At 36.3% G+C, this 16,055-nt stretch overlaps 2 protein-coding genes across 5 annotated transcripts; both read right to left on the reverse strand.

Moving 5' to 3' along the window:
• Positions 1-5,501: 5,501 nt before the first annotated feature.
• LOC110659997 (uncharacterized) lies at positions 5,502-10,570 on the reverse strand. 3 transcript variants are annotated; one of them, XM_058142511.1, is made up of 10 exons: positions 10,304-10,570; positions 9,956-10,063; positions 9,415-9,488; positions 9,235-9,337; positions 9,011-9,061; positions 7,931-8,084; positions 7,021-7,159; positions 6,413-6,518; positions 6,205-6,328; positions 5,502-6,117 (listed from the first exon to the last, which is right to left on the reverse strand). In XM_058142511.1, exons 1-10 carry the CDS (start codon positions 10,425-10,427, stop codon positions 6,108-6,110), a joined length of 993 nt encoding a protein of 330 aa, XP_057998494.1. In that variant the 5' UTR covers positions 10,428-10,570; the 3' UTR covers positions 5,502-6,107. The 3 variants fall into 3 exon arrangements, with proteins under 3 accessions (XP_057998494.1, XP_057998493.1, XP_021673923.2); XM_058142510.1 differs by having other exon boundaries at positions 6,193-6,328; positions 10,304-10,569; XM_021818231.2 differs by having other exon boundaries at positions 5,502-6,328.
• Positions 10,571-11,354: 784 nt separating this feature from the next.
• On the reverse strand, positions 11,355-14,673 carry LOC110660280 (uncharacterized). 2 transcript variants are annotated; one of them, XM_058142513.1, is made up of 6 exons: positions 14,187-14,673; positions 13,891-14,013; positions 13,120-13,223; positions 12,868-13,012; positions 12,589-12,723; positions 11,355-12,457 (listed from the first exon to the last, which is right to left on the reverse strand). In XM_058142513.1, exons 1-6 carry the CDS (start codon positions 14,187-14,189, stop codon positions 11,525-11,527), a joined length of 1,443 nt encoding a protein of 480 aa, XP_057998496.1. In that variant the 5' UTR covers positions 14,190-14,673; the 3' UTR covers positions 11,355-11,524. The 2 variants fall into 2 exon arrangements, with proteins under 2 accessions (XP_057998496.1, XP_021674391.2); XM_021818699.2 differs by having other exon boundaries at positions 13,891-14,023.
• Positions 14,674-16,055: the final 1,382 nt, after the last annotated feature.

The raw sequence follows: 16,055 nt of genomic DNA on the forward strand, positions 1-16,055 counted from the left end.
GCTGGCTACTATAGGCGTTTTGTGCAAGATTTTTCCAGGATAGCGGCTCCTCTAACTAAGTTAACCCGGAAGAATGTTCCATTCATTTGGACAGATGACTGTGAGGAGAGTTTCCAGAAGCTTAAGGAGTGTCTAACCACCGCCCTTGTGCTGACACTACCTACGAGTGGTGAAGGATACACCGTGTACTGTGACGCCTCCAGAGTTGGCCTAGGGTGTGTTTTGATGCAAAATGAAAAAGTAGTGGCTTATGCTTCAAGGCAGTTGAAGAGGCATGAGCAGAACTACCCCACCCATTATTTGGAAATGGCGGTTGTAGTCTTTGCACTAAAAATCTGGAGACACTACCTATATGGTGAAGTGTGCGAGATATACACCGACCACAAGAGTTTGAAGTACATCTTCCAACAGAGGGATTTAAACTTGAGACAGAGGAGATGGATGGAGCTTCTGAAAGACTATGATTGCACCATCCAGTACCACCCTGGGAAGGCCAATGTAGCAGCAGATGCTTTGAGCAGAAAATCTTCTGGCAGTTTGGTGCACATTTCAGTAGAGAAGAGACCGTTGATTCAGGAAGTACATGAGTTAATGGATCAAGGTTTAATCCTAGATCTTTCAGATGATGGGGTATTATTGGCTCATTTTTCAGTGAGGCCAGACTTGCGAGACAGAGTTAGAGTTTCCCAGCATAGAGACCAACAATTGATGAAAATAATAGAAAGAGTACAGCAGGGTGAAGGTGGTGAATTTGGATTTGCCAATGATGGTGCCCTAGTGCAAGGTTCTAGGATATGTGTGCCCGATGTGGACAATCTCAGACATGAAATCATGCAAGAGGCACACTATACACTATACAATGTCCACCCAGGCTCTACCAAGATGTACCATGATGTGAAAGATAGCTATTGGTGGAATGGCATGAAGAGAGACATAGCAGACTTTGTATCCAAGTGCTTGACTTGTCAGAAGGTAAAGTTTGAACACCAGAGACCGTCAGGGAAGCTGCAAGAGCTCCCTATCCCAGAATGGAAGTGGAAAATGATCACTATGGATTTTGTGACTGGGTTGCCTCGTACCACGCGAGGATATGATTCGATATGGGTAATTGTAGACCGCCTAACCAAATCAGCTCACTTCTTGCCTGTGAAGACTACATATTCTGTTGCACAGTACGCCCGACTTTATATTCGAGAAATAGTCAGATTGCATGGAGTTCCGACTTCCATAATATTTGATAGAGGGCCCCAGTTCACTTCTCGATTTTGGAGGAAGTTACAGGAGGCACTTGGCACACAGTTGAACTTTAGTACTGCTTTCCACCCTCAGACAGACGGACAGTCCGAAAGGACAATCCAAACACTAGAAGACATGCTTCGCATGAGTGTTTTGGATTTTGGAGGTCCATGGGATGATCAGCTAGCTATGGTGAAGTTTGCCTACAACAACAGTTACCATTCCAGCATAGGAGTAGCACCCTATGAGGCACTATATGGAAGAAAGTGTAGGTCTCCTCTGTGTTGGACAGAAATGGGAGAAGCAAAGGTGCATGATGTAGACCTAGTGCAGTACACTTCAAAGATAGTTCCTTTAATCAGGGAACGATTGAAAACAGCTTTCAGTAGGCAGAAGAGTTATGCAGACCTCAGACGGAGGGATGTGGAGTTTGCAGTAGGCAACTATGTATTCCTGAAGGTTTCTCCGATGAAGGGAGTGATGAGATTTGGAAAGAAGGGCAAATTGGCACCTCGGTATATTAGACCTTTTGAGGTTACTGATAGAGTTGGAGCAGTTGCCTAACGGTTGGAGCTACCACCCAACCTTTCTCACGTTCATCCCGTATTTCACATCTCCATACTCAGGAAATACATTCCAGATCCTTCTCATGTACTACAGCCGGATGTAATAGAACTAAAAGAAAACTTGACGTTTGAGGATCAACCTGTAGCCATAGTGGACTATCAAGTGAGGCAGCTAAGATCAAAACAGATCCCTATGGTTAAGGTTTTGTGGAGGAGCCAGTCAGTGGAAGAGTGCACCTGGGAGTCAGAACGGGACATGCGTAGCAAGTACCCCTATCTGTTCAATGTGTAATCATGTACTTTATTCTGTCTTGTGTAAAATTCGAGGACGAATTTTCTGTAAGGGGGGAAGAATGTAACACCCCAAAAATTTTAAATTTTATTATTTTATGAGTATTATTGATATTTTAATTTTATTTAAATTTTAAGAAATTATTTGAGATTTTTTAGATTTTAAAAATCGAGTTCGATTTTCCGAAAATATAAACTTTGATGATTTTTAAAAATTAATTTAAAGACCACGTGGCAAAACTAAAAATATATTTGGAGTCTACAAATTTTTCTGAGTTTTCTAGAATTTTTTTGAAATTTTTGGACCTCGTTTTTGGTCCCAAGGCAGAGTAAAAATTCAAAATTTTGTATCCTGAATCGAACCGATCGAATCGAACCGGATCGGATCAGATCGGTCAAATCGGACCGACCTTTTCTTTTTCTTCCTTCTTCTCCCCGCGCGCGTCCCGACCCTCCTCTCTTCCTCTCCGATTTTCTCTCTCCTCCCTCCTCCCCTTGCCGCCACGCCTGCCACCTCATTCCGCCGCGCCATCCCACTGTCACCCACCGGCCGCCGCCTGGAACGCTGGAAAACGGCGCTCGAAGTGACGCGACGTGCAAGCGCGCTGCTTCATCTTCCCGGCCTAAATTCGACTGATCCGGCCACCAATCGGATCGGGTCTTGTGTCTAAATCCATCTACTCGTCGAGAGCTTTCCATAGACACCAAGAACACCGAAATCCATCTAGCGGTTTGTCCAATTTTTACCTGGGAAGTTTTAACCCATTTTGACTTTTGGGCTAGATTTCTCGCAAACCATGAACCCCACGAGAAAACCGAGAGTACCAGAGCGCTCCACTCGTCGAGAACTTCACGGCGATATAAATTTCGAATTTTTCCGACACCGTTTTTCGGTGGGTCCCACGGAACTTCGCAGTATTTTTTCGAGCATTTAATGAGCTTAGAAAATTTCGTAAAATTTATGTACTAACCCCCGTGTTGTGAGCTTCGTGTAGGTATCTTCAATTCACGGAAATTCGACAGTTGTCCGGGTCTGCGAATTTCAGGCTAGACAGACCGGCTACCGGAAAAAGTCTCTGAATTGAATCAAGGTTTGGCTACCCCACCATTGTCAGACGTCCCGAGCGCGTCCCTGGAGTCGGAATCGGCAAAGGTAAACCCGAACCTTGCTTTTTCGTAATTTTCTAGTGCTTAAATAGGATTAAAAATCCATAAAATATTCGTGGTAGCTTAGAAAATTATGATTCTTTTTGCAATAGCCTAGTAATATTGCTAAAAACCGCGGGGAAAAGTTTTATAATTTTTAGAGTTTGTTTGTGCAGTTTTTGCAAAAATGATCAATTATAAGGACTAAATTGAAATTTTACATATTGTGATGGATGACTGATTTGATGGGCCCGGGAGGGGCTGTGTGATGTGATTGAGTTATGGATATATGGGTTGCAAATATAGAAGTGTGTTTTGAGCCCTTTTGCAGGTTGGGTAGGTCCTAGGTATAAGGAAGACTCTGCCGGATTTTCGGCACGACTTAGGACGTATTTGGTCTTTTCTTGATTTGTATTGAGTCAATTGTATTAAATAATTATAATGTAATTGTCAGGTGAGCCGGGACAGCTTTCTTCCTCCGCCCAGCCGCCACAGTGATTGCTGTCAAGTCTGTGAGTAAAATATTAATTTTAATTGTAATTTCGATATTATTATATGTTCAAGCTTGCCCATGCATCACTTATATGTATATATATATGTAGTTAAACTTTAGGCACGATTTATGTTGCATTCATAACTATTAAAGTTCCATGGATGTTGTTGTGGTAATTTGGAGCAGTGTGCGTGCGTTAGCGTGCGTGTGATGTGATGTGGACTATGGATAAGACGGGTAGACACGGCTTGAGATCTTCGCTGAGATCCGATCCTTCAGGGTAGACACAGCTTGAGTTCTTCGCTGGGATCCCGATTTGGTTATTAAGTGGAAGTCCGAGCTGAGTTCTTCGCTTGCACAGGTTGAATTTAAGAGAGCTGTATAGGGGATCAGCTCCCATATATATATTATGATTGATATTACTGGGTGTGTAAGTGCTCCAAATTACCTTTTTGCTGTTATGATGTGAATTTATTGCTGATATTGCATTTCACTCTACAGGGTGTATTAGTTTTAGATAGTTATAGAGATTATGGTTAAAATTGATATTTTACTCTCTGAGTCGAACGCTCACTCCTGTTCAATATTTTTCCAGGCCACAGGAGGATATTTTGAGGTTAACCTGCTTTTCTCCCTCACAGGTTATTTATTCATGTTTGTATAATTCTATAAATTTTTAGAATTTTCGCATGTGTTAGAAAACTTCATTTAAATTAGATCTGTAATATAAATTCTTATTTTGGACCTGTAAACTTATTATTTTATGCATGTTGATGGACTGGATGAGGGAGCGGAGCTCCCATTTATTTTATGTTGTTATGAGTATATGGAGGGTGAGTTGAGCTCCCCAAATTGATATATTGTGTTTACAGGTCGGGTCAGTCAAAAACTCCCCGTTTAAAGGTCCATTTTATGGCCGGACTCTGTCCGGTTGATTTCTTGAAATTGGGCCCAAATGGGCCTTAGAGTTGGGTCAATGAATAGTTAGGCTTACTACGGGCCTCGGGGACTTTAAGCTGGCCCAGGTCCTAGTGCCTGTCTGGCTCATAGGTTGGGTCGTGACAATAAGCTTCAATTATAAACTCAAAAATTGTAAGAAACAAATAAATCAACTTTTATTTAGAATTTATAAGCTAGTTTAACTATCTTATAAGTTAAAGATATACACCCTTTATATGAGCTCATTCACGAGCTTATTTATAAGTCAACTCGTAATTAAGGGTGTATATGAAACTATTAAACTAATAAATCTGATCAATCCAAATGAAATCAAACAAAAATTAGTGATTTTATACATTTATATATTAGTTATAATTTGAAAATAATTGTAAATCAAATTTTCTATTTGCATTGCCAATTAAGATAGTAAAAGTTTAACTCCAATTAAATTTATAGATTGATATTTATTTTTAGCATGGTAAAAATTTAACTCAAACCAAATATATATATTGAATTAATATTTATTTAGAGTTGAATTATAAAATCTAACAAGTACTAAAAAAACTCTGAAAACCAAACTCCAACCACTTAATGTGTAAACCAAATACATATTATTTTATAATTTAATTTATTAGTTTCAATTTGAATATTATCAAAACAACCAACTTTATCGGTTTGATTTAACGAAATACAATGAACCCACTCAAATTAACCAATGCATAGAATATTAACAAACTTGAACCCAACTCATTATTAGACAAATCAGGCTATTACTCCAAGGATTGAAATCTTTTTTAATTTTTTTAAAAGGAAAAAAAAAGATTCAGATCTAGTCTTAAATCCAACCAGCCAATTCCAATTTAGTTAAAAACAAGAGAGAACAGTCCGGTACATGTTGGTTCCGTACCCATGCCGAACCATGGCCTGCCCGCCCTTCGTTGTTGTTCCTAGCAGCAATTCCTGACAGGTTAAACTTTAGACATGTCCTGTCACAGTGTCAATTTCCGCACTTGTTTTTCAATTGAGCCAGCCGCCTATGCCATTTCAGTTTCAGGAAAAAGGAACTCTTGGTGGGGTTTTCCCCTTACAGCACAACAGACCAAATCAAGTAATCATGTTTTGGTTTTCTACCTCTAATTTAAGAAATTTAAAAGCTCTTGCAGGAAAAATGGATCACATCTCACCCTTCTTTCACAAGCGAGGCCCTCCCTTGGTGTCTTGATTTTAGAAAGAAACACGCGAGCATGCTAGGAAATGGCCGAATGATACAGAACTACTTCATTTGATGATCAATGACCACATACATTCAGCCTAGACAAAAGAACAAGAAGAAACTAAAATTGCGATTTTCATCTTTTCTTTTCAAGGACAACAGGCAGTAGACTCCTGTGGCCTGCTGCATCAGCCGGAATTCCTAACCGACAATAGCAGCTAGTTCAAATTTTCCTGGAAAAAAAAGTTTCCCAAGTAAGAGATCAATTATGGTTTGGATTTGTTTAAGAAATGAATTTAAGCTGAAACCTGCCACCAAACTTGATCTGCCAAAGTTCAACATCATCTCCCCTGTCATACTCTCTAACATATTGTGGAATTAATGAAAGATCAACACGTTTGCCCACAAAACAAGGGGAGGATCCATATTCAAGGTCCTCATATTCTGCATCATTCGTTGCTATATTTTAAGTTAAAATGATAATATAAGTCATAGGAAGAGAATATGGAACTGGAAACACACATGTACCTTCCTCTTCTCTAAGATAACCTAGGAAACGCGCATAGCCATTTGCGACAACATCAAGATCGTCAAGACTGAAGTTGTATCGCTTTTCCAATGCCAAGTATAAAACCTAAAACACAAAAAAATAACGCACTCATTTTCTTATAAAATGCTTGGGACTTCATTGATTCTTATAGAACCAATAATATAAAGATACAAACAGGAGAGCATCAGAATCAAAACCATCAGCACCATGGAAAGTGGAAACTCGCAAAGAGTGACCTTTTGTTTTTTCACATTGAAGAGCAACATACCACAATTTATTTCATAATGATTACATGAAGAAGCAATTTTTTCTTTTTTTTTTTTTTCAACATTCTTCATCCTTTCTTTTGGCTGCAAGGTCAGCTATCATTAAGCCGTTATACTAAGCTAATACAAACATGAATATGTATTCTCATACTCGAATACAAAAAGGATCCAATAACCTTTTTGAAATTCATATTCAAATGGATTTTTTTATAGATCTAAACCTCAACTGTTTAGCATATTTCAAGCAGAAAAGAATCACTCACTCCAAAGTCACAAATGCTATTCCCTACTGCTAACCATTTTACTTTATTGATGCATACCTTTTTTGAACCCAATGACATTAGTCTCTCTAGAATACTGAAAAGAGCATCAGTAAGATCATCACTGTATATCACGTCAGCAGCTAGAAGCAAAGAAGCCCCCTGAGCTTCTTCAACTTCTGTGGGGGTCCAAGAATAACTGGATATCATAACAAAGAAAATGTAATTTTTGTTATAAGAAAAGCAATTTCATTAAAAAAGTAAGTTGATTACAATAAGGAGGATAATACATCTTCCTAAGGAGAAGAAAATACAAAACCAAGCAACATAACCAAACAAATTAAAAACCAAACCCTCCAATCTTGCTGCACTCCTAAACTCTGTTGGATTTACTCTATCTACACAAATCCCACAAATCCCTCACATCCCGACTAGGAATTTCATGGGATATTCTTTTTCTCCTATTCCTTCCAACTTGTTCTAACTTCCCATAATTGATAGAAGTGACCAACTTCTGCAAGCCTCTCCAACCTTCTTTCTTCCTACTATAGGTGCATGGAGGGTAACCTTAACTATAGACCTAGGTTACAAGTTTAAGACCCAAATTTTTTACAAGGTTTGCAGGTCTGAATTATCCTTCGTTAAAATTTGATTCTCTTTTAATATTTCTGGTGCTATCATAAATATTGGAACTATCCTCCCTAGGCATGGGGAGCAATCCTTAGCAAGAGTGAATATCATTTGTACAAGCAGCACCTTTTCTCTTCTTCTACAAAACTACAATCATTAAAACAGTACTCTTCAGTCAGAGCAACATCAGCAAAACCACACAACTCATCAATCCATAAGAAAATGTGATAGATTTCTCAAATATACAGACTGTATTTATAAAACTGAAAAGAAAAATTCCATTGGAAGCCACCAAGATATTTTAAGTGCTTGTTAAAAAGAATATCAACTAACAATTTACCTTTTATGATCTCCAGAATTTTCTAGGCATAATGCAGGTGGCCAGGAACCCAACCAATCAAGTTCGTGTACATGAATTGCATCCTGATAGTTTAACACTTCAGAATTGAGTTGAACATTCCTTGCACAGTTGTCAAGGATTTCAGTGCCACGGTCTGTTATTAATCATGAAAAGCTTGTCTGAGACACATGAAAAGAAAAAAAAAAAAAAGCATCTCAAACTCAAACTTCTCTCTTCCCCAAAGTGTCTGTCCTCTTCAAAAATGTTAGCATCTTAAGAATACAACCACCAGTGCATTCATGCTCACTAATTTAATTATGGTTTTTCAACACCTACCTTCTATTGCTCAACTATGATAAACTTTATATCCCAATAACCAGCAATTTGGTACAGTGAAACAAGTTACAGAGACTACTCTGAATAGATTATCACTACAAGACTGATAAAATACAAGGGAGCACAAACACTTTGCAATGGTGAAAGTAATTGTTATCACTGACACACTATCATCAGTCAAAGGCTCAAAAGTCAATACTCAATGGACCAAGTTTCACTCTATACAGATCTTGAAATTCATGGAAACTAATTAATTCTAAGGAATGGCTATATATTTGTGTGCACAAATTCTTATCACTGACACTCTCATCAGACTCAAAAGTCGATACTCATTGGACTAAGTTTCACTCTATACAGATACTGAAATTCATGGAAACTAATGAATTCTAAGCCGTGACGATCTAGTTGTGCACAAACTCCACATTTTCCTTGCTTTTTGAAAGGAACAAAACAAATACTAGTTAATTTGGAAATGAGACAACGGAGAGGGATAAAAGAAAATACAAAATGTTGAATTTAAGATAAACATCAGCCAAGAACTCCACTGAAGATACAATGATTATGATTTGATATTAATGTTTCAAAAAATTGACAGACACGTGAAAAACCAAAATAATTGAGATAATAAAATGTAAATGATTGAAAATTGAGCTCTGAAAAGAATGGTATCCTTAAAAGAATCAACACAATAAAGAATAAAACCTAAAAAAGAAGTTTCAATATGTAATTATACTCCTGCAATACCTGTTAGGAACACTGTTTTAGCGACATGTGCAAGCAACATACCCACCAGCCCTGGTAAAGACAGTGAAATAAAACCCTGTCATACAAGAAATACTTAGGATTTATGCTGAGCATAGTTAAAGCTAAACAAAAAATATTCAACTGTAATTGAATCATTGAGTCTGCTAAATATTAAGAAACAGAAGATCGGAAAGGGTCAACATTGGGACTAGAAATTAGCATACCAGTTCCAGCACCAAGTTCTAGCGAACTAATCCCATCCAATTCAGATGAAGTAAACATTTTATGCAGCACAAAATCAGATAATACCAGTTCTGCCTTCCAAACCTGACAGAAGAAAACAAGTCATATCATTTCATCATATGGCAAGTAAACTGAAAACAGCATAATAAGCCAACCATCACCTGCAACCCCACACTTGGAATTGATGATGTGATATTATGCTGGATGGTTACACTAAAACTAAGAGTTGGAAAATCTGCAAAAGTTGCACAACAAGTTCTGCCTAGAGTCAATTCTATCAATAAATGCAAAAGCTTGAGATATAAAGCTAGCAATACAATACATATGGTTAGACAGTAAAGACAAACCAAACCATAAACAAACATGGGACTAATTAACTAAGTCATCATTGGGTTAATATCTCTGTCCATGCCTACTGAAGTTAAGCTTGAAACATCAATAACAAAGAATTAAAATCAGGTTAAAATTAGCTATCATGGCTCATTCATTTTCCATGCAGCTAATTGTAATAAAGCACAAGACACTCCCTCTGGTTCATATTATATAATAAGCACAATTATTAAGCAATCCTAGGTCCTAAAAGCAGTCAAACCAAAATCCCCATGTAAATAAACACAAAATACAAGCTCAATGAGTTGATCATAAATGAAGGGAAACACATATTTTGATAAGAGAACTGATAGACACGTAATGAGTACTTACTGCTGCGTCTGTTTAGAACAAGATCACCATCTTCGTCCACACAAATCATTTGGTGCGTAGGTATTACTTCATCTTTAAATAAATCCTTACATCTGCTATGATCAACACCTAAATAACCACAAGATTAAAATTTACAACCCTTTCAATTTATCGACATAAAGATGCAAAATATCTATTAAAAAATCACAAAGGCAAAAACTGATTACTCGTACGAGAACCTGAAATTTTGATGCAAAAAAAAAAAAAAAAACGCATTTAGCAAACAACCACTAAAGCAGCCTGAGCAAGTTGATTCTGTCATCGCATCTCAAATAACATATGTAAAAGAATTAGGACAGAGTTCAATACCAGGTGGAATGGAGATGGTGAAATGGGACATATGTGGCCCAGAGGAGCCAGGTGGGCAACCAAGGTGGACTTCGCTCATCACCTGAGCTTCCTCCTCCCTCTCATCTAAACATGGCCGCTCCATTGATCTCGATATTTGCACTTTTTATTTTTGTGACGGCGTTGATGGCGGGGGAGGCTGGAGATTCAACTATCTTTTCGTCTCTTCTCTATCGGCAAAGGGCATAAACTGAACTCTTCCCGTTCGTGGCCTTGGAAGATGAACTCCTCAAAACGCTGCGTCTTGATATATAATCTAGTGGAACGATGCGTTTTGATGGTCTTTGAAAAAAAAAATTATGTTTAGGTTAAGAATTAATTACCCAAATTGACAATATATATATATATATATATTTTAAGTTTTCCCAAAGAAAAGAAAACATCGTAGTAAAATGAATTAGTTAGAGAGTCGATGATATAAATATTTATGTCAATTAGGAATAATTTGATTGGCCTTTATTTTATAGGTGAAGTCTTTTTATTTATTTATTTTTATTATGTAATTTGTTAATTATTATTTGATGTGTCTTTATTGAATTAAAATAATTATTAATTATGAATTCTAAAATTAAATCGGGTTTTTAACTAAAATGCAAATGATAGATTATTGCAAAGATGCACAGCATGAGAAGTAAAGGTTTCCGGTGAGTTCTATGGCATTGTTATCAGCCTCCGCATCTTCCTTTAGAAACCAGATAATGGTCATTTGCATTTGGCATACAAATATGCATTATCGTTAAAGAAATAAAGATTAATTTTATAATTTTTATCTGTTTTTTTTCATTTTTTTTTATTTTGTTATTTTTACTAACAGTAATTAAAGAGTATAATCAAATTAAAAACGTGTTTAACCTAACTCATAATCTGGTTAAAGCTCTAATTTTAAATTAGTCTATTTATTTAAAAATTTATTAGATAACCACTGTACTTATAAGTTAATTTAATATTTTTTTTTATTTTATTTTAAAATTTATATTTTTATTTAATTTTAAAATAATTTAAAATTCTCATAGATATTTTAATAATAATTATATTTATAAGATATTTTTACTTAAAATGTTATTTCTCGTTCACTTATAAGTATTATAACTAAACAATTAACTAATTAAACTTTTAAATGCTTACAAACTGAAAAATTAGATTATAAGTATTAGGCGCTGACGATCATAATCCCATTTTCTATTATCTGCTCTTAAGAGCTGCAAACCAAGCTGCCAAATCTTCGTAATCAGGCAGGTTAGGGTGCACATGTCCAGTCTCTGGCTGCAATGAAACTACTCGATTATGCCTTTTAGCAGCCTTCTTTGGACTTGCTGCTGCTGCTTGGTATACTTCTCCACCAGGCGGAAGAGGTGACTCAGATTTTGTGCCTCTGATATTTGGAGGAGGTTTTAGATATGGTTTCACTGAATCCTTGCTGTAATGCATCAGAAGTCCGTCAATCATCTCTTCCTCTTCATCCTTTTGATCAACCTCATCTGCTTGCGAGATTCTTGAACCCCTCTTAGCCCCATCTTCTTTCAGTACTGCACTTGAATTAGCCTTTGCAAGCCCACCATTTCCAGGACTGACAAATTTTTCAAGGCCAGTTGGTGCCTTCAATGGTCTTTCAACAATGCCAACATCTTCATGACCTGGAGGTGGCTTCAATGGTCTCCTTCGGACCGATCTTGTTTTTGGGTTAGCTTCACTAACCAAATCATCTTCAGCAAGAACATTGCCAGTTAGTTTTGGGGGTTCTTCAATCTTGCTTTCTTCTTTTTCCACTTTTGGTTTGACGTAAGGGGGATTAACGAATCTGTAGAAGGGCTTCTTGCTATCCACTTCATCCTCTGAAACACTTCCTGCTGAACTTGAAGTAGCTTGCAGGCTATCGAGATCACTGCTATCTCTCCTGTGGAGAGAAAACACCTCATCTTCACCGCTGCAAGGCAGATTGTATCCCTTATCGATGGCATTCTTCCTTCTATGAGATGCAAGTTCGGTTTCATGGTTTGTTCTTTTTGTCAAATCTTCCTTGTTTTTCTTCCGTTTGTTTCCATTTTCATCATCGTCCTGGCAGTCTCCTTTCGGGACAATGTCATCATTGCTTTTGGGACAATGAATATTCTGGTCCTGCCAAATAATCACGCAAGTTATCAATGGAAGAGAACATTTAAGGGATATGTAGAGACCAAATATCATCTCATGTTATGTGCATAAAAATTCAATGGGCCCGGGGAGGTGGGAATATGTAGGAGGCTTACCTCCTGAGGCGGTTTGAAGATTTTCTGTTCCAAAGACTTTGAATTCCATTCTATATTGAATTCTTCTGCTATTTCATGCATTAACAGAAGCTTCATCTCCTTTGTGGTAGGCGTTGGCGTCAATGTCTCAACAAACTACACATCACAAATTTACTAGATCTGTTATCAAGTGAATATATATAAGAATTTCAAGAGATACATATAAACATGTCTTTCAATCATTTACACACTACTTTTCAATGATCTAGCCAAACTGAAAGAGATAAAACATATTTTTACCTGTTTATTTATAAAAGATTCAAGGTGACTACCATATCTTTCCGTTAATAGGGTACGAAGATCTCTCAGTTCTGGGAATTCGGCAATTCTTGCTGCAGCATATATTAGAGATTGTACAGCTTCTCTGCATTCCTCAGGGCATTCCCTGAATTAGAAAAAAGAATGTGGAGGAAATTAAAGTGTAAGCGTGACTATATCCTATTAAAAATGATGTCCACAGTAAGTTTTGCGGCAAATTGGATGGCTGCAAACCTCTGTTTATTCATGGCAGAAAGATTGCTGGAGATGCATCCACAGAACTGCTCAACGAAATTGAAGCAAGCTAACATCTTTTGCTCAACCAGAAGCCCTTCAGCCTGCATCACCACCCATTAAAAACTACAGTAAGTGATCCCTTCCAAGATCATTTTTCACGGCACTGAACCTAGCACAAGAATTACTTTTTGCACGACCACAATTGAATCAGAATCATAGACAATTTTAAGTTAAAACAGAGGATATGTGGATTGGAACTTAGAAGGCAAGACACATGCAAGAGTAAGAAAAATTAACAAGTCATTCAAGGCGAGACACATGTGAATCCATGGCGGAAATGAGAAAATTGGGTCCCACATGGAGTTATTTGCTGGTGCAACGTGCAATTAAATAAAAAGCCATGAAGAAGAAGGCATTAAAAATAGACAATGGCAAGGTGCCATAACCAAATAAAAGACGAAAAAAGCTTAGATGAAATATTTTTATCAATTTCTGTTGTTGTAAACGACAGACAAATTGCAATAAACAGAGAAAAAAAATGAGAGAGAGAGAGAGAGAGAGAGAAAGAGTGCTCCAGAGGTATATAATAACTGTGATATTATCATAAAAATTTCCAACAAAAATCGAAATTGCTAGAAGAAACGCAAACAAATGGAGGGAGAAATGGAAATATTCCAATTGCATTAAATGAAAAATTATTCCAGGAAAAGTTAAACCTAAATATATTCACCAATTTAATTATAAATCAAGCAAAAATGGATAACTAACCCTGCAATAAGCATTGTAATCAAGGCCACTCCTGAGAAGATCAGCCATATCATCCTTTAAGAACTTTGCCACCGAGCTCTTCTTCTTCTTTAGCATCTCGAGTCGAGCCTTTGTCATCTTCATCTGCGACTTGCTATATCCATCAAAAAACCCAAAAAGCCGTTTTGAGGGTGAAATAATAATAATGAACAGAATCAACAAAATGATTAAGAGGGTTGGGAAGAGGAAAAGAAAAACAGAGCACCATGAACAAAAAAAGAAGAAAACATTCAAGAATTTAAGGTTTATAAAAATACCATTTTGTATAAAATTTCGACTTCAATAATCCGTCAAACATTTTGATTTCTTCAATCTTTCCAATGAATCACAGAACTCCAAAGAGCGAGAGAGTGATTTTCAATGGTCAGCTTTTGTTTTTTTATTTTTAATGGTAAGTTAAAAAAATGACAAGAAATCGAAAATGGGGATCAAGAAACACCAAGAATCTGCATTAAAATAGCCATGAAGCAAAGAACTAGAAACATAAGAAGTGTAGAGATGGGTCTCCCAAAGGAGGAGATTTAGGTGTTCAAGAGAACAAGACAGATAATAGAGAAGAGGGGGAGGGAGAGGGAGGGAGAGAGAGGTGAATGGTCAATCAAGAATCTCCAGACTGGCATAAAAAAGGAAGCTCAAAAGCAAGAAACGGAAGAAGCTGTAGGTTCAGAGTTTAGAGAGAGAAAGAAAGAGAGAGGCCTTTTAGAGGAGACAGAGAGCTTTGCCACCTAGAATTAAAAATACCCAGAAGCTTTTGCGCGCGGTTTTTGTTTCACTTTCAATTAATTACAGAGTGATGACAGTTATTAGTTATGGAATTTACTATAACGCCTGCCTGTTCAGGTATATTAGGCAAATAAGTGAGGGCAATTTTGGGTAAATGCAAAAACAAATTTTACGCAGACGCGATCTGTCAAGCAGCGCTGAGAATAAGCCGCTACCAGCATACATATTAATGCAATATATATATATTAAATTTTTATATAGCAACTATATTGAATAATTTCTTATTAAACGTTTTTGTTATAACGAAAATAACAAAAATAAAAGGTAATCATACAATGGCTAACAAGTTAGTCAAGTATGATTTAATTCAGTAATTAAAAACATAAATTTAAATAATAAATTGAAATTAAGATCAACTTTTAATAATAATAATAATAATATCTAATAATAATGATAATGAAGTATTTATTAAGTATATGAATGATGATTGGCTTGATTCAATGGCTATTAATTAATGAACTAAAGAATAGAATGAAGCTTGAATCTTATATATATATATATATATATATATATATATATATATATAATAGCCGCTTGTTGTCAAATGGAAGCATAAACGAAGAATTATGGTGGTGAAGTGAGCATTATTTTTCTTTAGTATTGACACGGTTTGAAATTTCTTTCTTGCCAAACACTCCATTCATCGGCTACTTAGTCAATTTTCTTGATGTAAAGTGAGTCACACAGAAGATGAATTGAACCCAATATTTAAAAGAGAAAAATAAATACAACTTGGTTTTAAAAAAGAAAAATAAATACAAATGGATGTGGAAGAACAAGTATGAGGAAGTGAAGAAGAAGTATGCATGTAGGCTGATATGGTGGAATGCACTTTCAAAATTTATTAAAGAGAAAATTTAATTTCATTCTAAGCATCTCCATGGTTAGGCATTAATTTAGACTGAAAATCTGGGCACTCACAATGAATATCCATGTGTAACAACCATATGCTATTCCATGAAAAAGCAAAGAATCATCATGCAGGCCCTGTAATATGCTGCAAGAAATCTCAGCCTTACTACAACACAGCTGTGACCAACATTTATATATTATATATATGACTTTGCCCTTGAAATCCAAATTCTTTCCAAATTCTTTAATTGTTAATTAAATCTTATCAATTTTTTAAAATATTAATTATCATAATAATATATAGTGTTATCTTGCCAGTAGTTTTTTCCAATTGTGCTTTTCTGAAATGAGGAAAAGGAAAATAAAATGGGTGATGCGACGGTCGATCAACGTGGAAAAAGATGACAACTTTTCAGCTTGATTTTAGCTACAATTGGAAAAAGATGACAACTTTTCAGCTTAATTTTAGCTACAATTTTTACTTATGATGG

Source organism: Hevea brasiliensis, unplaced genomic scaffold, assembly GCF_030052815.1.
Source record: "Hevea brasiliensis isolate MT/VB/25A 57/8 unplaced genomic scaffold, ASM3005281v1 Scaf500, whole genome shotgun sequence".
NCBI lineage: Eukaryota > Viridiplantae > Streptophyta > Magnoliopsida > Malpighiales > Euphorbiaceae > Hevea > Hevea brasiliensis.